Below are 7,072 nucleotides of genomic sequence, written 5' to 3'. Positions count from 1 at the left end.
TTTGCATATTAGCTAAATATTTAGTTTAACCTGTGACATTTAGTATTTAGATTTAACATTAACATTTAGCATTTGTTTAACATTTAGATTTATAATTAATATTTACATTTAACATTGACATTAGATTTTTTACGAGAAAAAAAATCACAAATTTCACAAGTATTAGTGTAAATCTGATCCAAAATAAAATTCAATAAATAATTTTAAAAAATTCACATACATTTTTTAAATGTGGTTTGTTGCTAAATGTTGCAAAAACTTGCTGTTTATTTTCGGATGCACAACTTTACAATCGGCATCCCATACTTGGTGACCGACATAACATTTACATTTAGATTTATTTTTCATGTGTACAGTACACATGTTTAACAATGCTGTTTTACATGAATGTGTCGTGTCTCAAATGAAAGAAGAATGAGTTAATGTGAGGAAAATGAGCTAAATATGTGGGCTATAAAACAGTGACTGAGTTTTTACATTCACCCTATAGCCGCCACCACAGTTAAAAGGACAGAACGAAACATTTAAAGGTACTAATGTTTATCATAAATATATCAACATCTCTTTAGTAATGTAAAGTAGTCCAAAAATACTTCTGTGTCAGATGTTGGAGATTTAAAAGGATCCAACTGTTTTATAAAAAGGGCTTCAGTTTGTTTCTAATAGTCAGCAGCTGAAGTGACGTTTTGTGGGAGGAGCCTCGTGGACAGATCAGATGAGTGGTGCTGAGCGGTCGTTGGTGACGGTTGGACGTAGCCTGACGGTGGCAAACGGGTTTCCTCCACTGTTCAGGGGAAGAATGATGAGTTAATGTGTTAATAAACACATTTTATTGTGAAAGCATCTGTGGTGTGTCTGAATGAGACTTACGCTAGGTAAGCAGGTGGTGGTCTGATGATGCCATTAGCCTGGATCACCTGTGAAACAAACACATACACACCACACATGAGTCACAAGGTCATAAACATGTGTATTAAAGGCTGATGATGGATTATTAGACATGCTTAATGGATGGATAGTTCAGATCATGTGATGAAACCGTGTGGAACCTCCTCTTTAATAACCTTATACGAGCTGATACAGTGGGGCAAAAAAGTATTTAGTCAGCCACCAATTGTGCAAGTTCTCCCACTTAAAATGATGACAGAGGTGTGTAATTTTCATCATAGGTTCACTTCAACTGTGCGAGACAGAATGTGAAAAAAAAAAATCCAGGAATTCACATTGTAGGAATTTTAAAGAATTTATTTGTAAATTATGGTGGAAAATAAGTATTTGGTCAATAACAAAAATTCAACTCAATACTTTGTAATATAACCTTTGTTGGCAATAACAGAGGTCAAACGATTACTATAGGTCTTTACCAGGTTTGCACACACAGTAGCTGGTATTTTGGCCCATTCCTCCATGCAGATCTTCTCTAGAGCAGTGATGTTTTGGGGCTGTCGCCGAGCAACACGGACTTTCAACTCCCTCCACAGATTTTCTATGGGGTTGAGGTCTGGAGACTGGCTAGGCCACTCCAGGACTTTCAAATGCTTCTTACGGAGCCACTCCTTCGTTGCCCGGGCGGTGTGTTTGGGATCATTGTCATGCTGGAAGACCCAGCCACGTTTCATCTTCAAAGCTCTCACTGATGGAAGGAGGTTTTGGCTCAAAATCTCACGATACATGGCCCCATTCATTCTTTCCTTAACACGGATCAGTCGTCCTGTCCCCTTAGCAGAAAAACAGCCCCAAAGCATGATGTTTCCACCCCCATGCTTCACAGTAGTTATGGTGTTCTTGGGATGCAACTCAGTATTCTTCTTCCTCCAAACACGACGAGTTGAGTTTATACCAAAAAGTTCTATTTTGGTTTCATCTGACCACATGACATTCTCCCAATCCTCTGCTGTATCATCCATGTGCTCTCTGGCAAACTTTAGACGGGCCTGGACATGCACTGGCTTAAGCAGGGGGACACGTCTGGCACTGCAGGATTTGATTCCCTGTCGGCGTAGTGTGTTACTGATGGTAGCCTTTGTTACTTTGGTCCCAGCTCTCTGCAGGTCATTCACCAGGTCCCCCCGTGTGGTTCTGGGATTTTTGCTCACCGTTCTCATGATCATTTTGACCCCACGGGATGAGATCTTGCGTGGAGCCCCAGATCGAGGGAGATTATCAGTGGTCTTGTATGTCTTCTATTTTCTGATAATTGCTCCCACAGTTGATTTTTTCACACCAAGCTCCTTACCTATTGTATTTTCACTCTTCCCAGTCTGGTGCAGGTCTACAATTCTTTTCCTGGTGTCCTTCGACAGCTCTTTGGTCTTGGCCATAGTGGAGTTTGGAGTCTGACTGTTTGAGGTTGTGGACAGGTGTGTTTTATACAGATAATGAGTTCAAACAGTTGCCATTAATACAGGTAACGAGTGGAGGACAGAAGAGCTTCTTAAAGAAGAAGTTACAGGTCTGTGAGAGCCAGAGATCTTTCTTGTTTGAAGTGACCAAATACTTATTTTCCACCATAATTTACAAATACATTTTTTAAAATTCCTACAATGTGAATTCCTGGATTTTTTTTTTCACATTCTGTCTCTCACAGTTGAAGTGTACCTATGATGAAAATTACAGACCTCTGTCATCATTTTAAGTGGGAGAACTTGCACAATTGGTGGCTGACTAAATACTTTTTTGCCCTACTGTATGTGTGAGTGCAGAGACATTTGTAAATACATCTTTATTTTAATGGTTGGATAATTCAATCCACCAAGAAGGTTACATTTTTACTGGTGTTTATTTGTTTTTTTTCAAATCTTTTTATTCATAGTTTTTCTAGAAACATACATACACAAGCTACTGTTCAGCCGAAGTGTTCCCGTAAGAAAGGAAAAACAAACTGTTTTCCCAGAACAGGAACCAACAAGTACAAGAACATGAGCGTGAATGGCTTATCCAACAAATCATTTCTCAACAATCACACAGACCTAAACGTCTGGCATCAGGGGAAACGATTCGTATCATGATACCATGCGATATGTCCCCATATTAAAGTACAAGGTGATTATTGCAATTTTTTTTAATATATGACTTAAGAAACAACTAATCTGCAAATGTGTACACCATCATGAGAACATTATGTATGAAATATATTTTATTTGCATATTTTACACTCAAAACATTGGCTTTAACATGCCATGCGTCAACAACTTAAAATAAAAAAATAACATACAATCTGCCTGTGGCTTTTAAACCAACTTTGACTTTAGTGCAACATAACTGAGGTATATGCCTCGAACAACAAATAAATGCCAAAAGTTAGTACTTTTTTTTAGATTTTATTCGCTATCTGGGTGAATCACAAGTTTATCTAAATATTCAATAAAGGGTCGCCAAGTCTTGTTGAAAACACTGCCAGCACCAGAAAACGAAAACCTCATCTTCTCCAGTTTATTGTGGCTCAGAACTTCACAAAGTCATGTTTCCACTTCAGGACAATTAGACGTCTGATCACAGCTCAACTAGTCTGGAACACTCTGATGTTTTATCTCTCTGTCCTATTCTGTTTGTCCTTCTGTTCACTAACCCCAACCAGTCAAAGCAGATGGCTGCCACCTCTCAACCTGGTTCTAATGAAGATAAAAAAGAGAGTTTTTTCTTCCCACTGTCACTAAATGCTTGTTCATGTGGATGTTGTTGGGTTCTCTTTCTTTATATGGACTTTATATTTTGTTAAGTGCTTTGAGATGACTTTGTTGTAATTTGCGCAATATAAATGAAGTTTAATTGAAAACCTTTTTATATATATATATATATATACTGTATATCATCCTGATATGATGCAATGATTCCACTAGATGTCAGGAGTGGACAGAGAGCAAACACTAAGTGCAGTTTCTCCCACAGGGAGACACGTGTTTGGATTAAAAGATTCCACCCAGGAATCAAAATGGAAGCGTTTCTTTCTCATTTATTCTAAAATTAAAACCAATTTATTAATTAATCACATCCTGACTACTCCATCAAAACCCTTTCCACTTTCAGATTCCTATCATGTTTTTCCTCCACAAAACACATGAAAATGTAAAATGAAAGCTAACATGGCAACAAAAACATGCAGGAACTAAAACAAATATAGGGGATATACTGTATATATATATATAAATATATTTTTTTTGTTTAATAATGAAATATATCAGACTTCAAGAACAACGTTGCTCAATCTAAAATGACTGTATTAGAGGTGGAAGGTGTGGCAAGCCGGAAAACGGTCAATTCTATCCCAGACAAAGACATGGAAGAAAAAAAAGAGCTTAGTCATGGTTCAGTTTCTGTGTGATGACATCACTTTAGTGTCTGACAAAAGGAAAAGGTGTGACTGGGTCTTCTTGGGAAGCACATTAGTATTTAGTCATCTGACATGACATGAAGATGTTAAAAGTTGAAACTGTAGATAGTTATTGACATCTGAATAAACTACATCGCTCTAGTCCCAAAGCGGAATAAACATCATTGGAAGAGGCCATTTTACTGTAAAAACTGATATTTTTAGCAAAAAAAAAAAATCCACTTTTACCCTTGATGTAAAACAGTGGTTCCCAACCTTTTTCGGGCCATATCACAAACATCTGGCGACCCCAAATAATTTTTGTTTGGTGTTATGAATACAGATGCACCACCTCAGATCATTTTTATTCTGCATTTTATTTGGACTGGATTTATAGAAAGTGTATAGAATACAGTTGTTTGATATTGTGTGATGTTTTTGAAAATGTAGAATTAAAATCATTATTATATATTTTTTTTTTATCAATTACTAGGAATTTCAGGCGACCCCCAAGGTTGAAAAACAGTGTTGTAAAACTTTATTACAGACTGATAAATGGACACCTACTTGTTGGCTACACGCACACACACGTTTCTAACGTCCTGTGTGTGTGTGTGTGTTTCCACCCTCTAAACGTATTCATTGCTCTAAGTTGTCAACTCATTGTTTACACAAAGCACCAAACCAGTGAGGGTGCATTTTTCTCCCCAGTGATGGAGCATTGCTGGGTAATCCCCCCCCCCCCCCCCCCCCCCCCCCCCAGGTTTTCCCTGTTGGGTCAGACTCGGATGAGAAAATGTGGCCTGATCCACACTGTAACTGTGACACGGTCATTTATTTACTCGCCGGTCATGTGACTGTTTACTGCAAGACCTGTGCACATGCCTCTGTGTACATCTGTGGAACCAAACAATAGTTTAGTCCACTGTGCTTGTCTTCTTTCAGGCTCCAATTTCAGTCGATACTGGGCCTCCTCTGCAAGCCGTCGAGAACACGCAACAGCTTCATTTGACTTTACGTGTGCAGAAATATGCAGGAAGTTTCAACCCAAAACAGCAGTACAAAATGTATCACACAATCTGTTCAAGGCAACAGGTAGAAATGTGTGTGAACTCATTCTCTTTGGTTTTGAGCGCTTCATCAACCATCAGCATAAAGAAGACTTAAAATTAATGTTTATTTTTTCACAAATCCTGCCCTATGCTCCTTGAATGCAGTGGTTTGAGAACCAAATTTCCACAAAACAGGTAAAAAATATAACCTATATTTATTTAAAAGGTAGAAAAGGTGACCATTCTTTTTCAAAACTCATAAAAAAAAAAAACATAAAATGTGCAATCACTTGTTTTAGAACAGGAATAATATATTTGTTTGAGGGCAAATAATTTTCTGCAAAGCTAGTTTTTCACCCCCCGTCATGATGTCACATCCCTTCTTAGGGAACAAGAGTCCTAGTTTAGAAACCACTGCATTAATGCATCTCTTGAAATTTTTTTTTCTCCAAACACTTTTTTTAACTTAATTAATTGAAATCAAGGACTAGGGCTGGGCGATACGGACCAAAATTAATATCTTAATATTTTTTCTCAAAATAACAATATGTGATATAAATCACAATATTTTTTACCTCAATAAAGTTTTATCAGAAATACAATTCTGGGTTAAATTTGCTGATGTACATATATTAATAAACAGCTGCACAATAATATGCCACTGTTGGCTTTTTCTTCTTTAAAGGACAGCACGTGTGAGTGAGTTCTGTAGTGTGGCTTGTTTAGGGGAAAGTCTGGGTTAGGATGCACTCAGTAATACATCTAATTGAGCTTTTTATGCTGTTCTGAGAAGTAGTGAAAGCAGCAAATGCTAAAACAAGTATTTTAATACAATATAAGCTATAAAATAAAAATACATCGTCATAATCGATACTGTAATTTTCGAAATCGCCAAAATATAAAACTCGATATAGTGCCTAAGCTTAGTGCGCGCGTCCCAGTTTGGAAACCACTGAAATAATGCATCATTTTACCATTTTTTTTCAAGCACTTTTTTAAACTTAATTAATTTAAATATTTTATGTATATATATATATATATATATATGTGTATATATATATATATATACATACTGTATGTATATACATATATGTATATATATATATATATATATATATATACACATATATGTATATATGTATACAGTATGCATATATATATATATATATATATATACACATATATATATACACAATACTCCAAGTAGTTAAGAAAATTACAGTTATACTATTCACACCAGATGCTAGTGAACCAAAACCCATGTGCTCACGCCAACACACAACCTCAGCCGCCCACTCCTAAACTGTGCTCAACAGTAACCAGAGTATTTTAATCTGCCATGAAGCCCTGGAACTTTTTTTTCCCACACGTCAATTTATTTTGAGCTCCGTGCACACAACGTCTGAGCATAGTGAAGAGAAACGAGCTACAGCACGGGTCTGTGAGGACAAAACGTCACATGATGTAAGCAGGGTTCACTCAGAACATGTGAATGGTGGTGAAGATAGAGAGACGTGTGCTCAGATGTCAAGAAAAAGGAGACAAACTCGAGATGCTGGAAGTATGAGAAGGGAAAGGTAAAGAGGAAGTCAAGTATCATGGTCTGAGGCAAAGATGGAAAAATGTGTAGAAAGTGGATTAAATCATCTACTGCTGAATGGATGACTAAATAAAATCTAATCACAATAATATTATTATTTTGTCTGGTTTG

General features: G+C 36.8%; 1 protein-coding gene across 1 annotated transcript in view; it reads right to left on the bottom strand.

The window, feature by feature from the left end:
- Positions 1-243: 243 nt before the first annotated feature.
- Positions 244-7,072, bottom strand: part of LOC114467978 (brain-specific angiogenesis inhibitor 1-associated protein 2-like protein 1) — a 72,766-nt gene continuing 65,937 nt past the window's right edge. The window contains exons 13-14 of the mRNA XM_028454547.1: positions 871-917; positions 244-784 (exon numbers count right to left, since the gene is read on the bottom strand). Coding sequence (XP_028310348.1) covers positions 712-784; positions 871-917 — 120 coding nt within the window. The 3' untranslated portion in view covers positions 244-711. The remainder of the gene's footprint in view (positions 785-870; positions 918-7,072) is intronic.

Source organism: Gouania willdenowi, chromosome 8, assembly GCF_900634775.1.
Source record: "Gouania willdenowi chromosome 8, fGouWil2.1, whole genome shotgun sequence".
NCBI classification, from domain to species: domain Eukaryota; kingdom Metazoa; phylum Chordata; class Actinopteri; order Blenniiformes; family Gobiesocidae; genus Gouania; species Gouania willdenowi.
The sequence above is the reverse complement of the archived record's forward strand: the minus strand, read 5'-3'. Positions and strand labels throughout refer to the sequence as shown.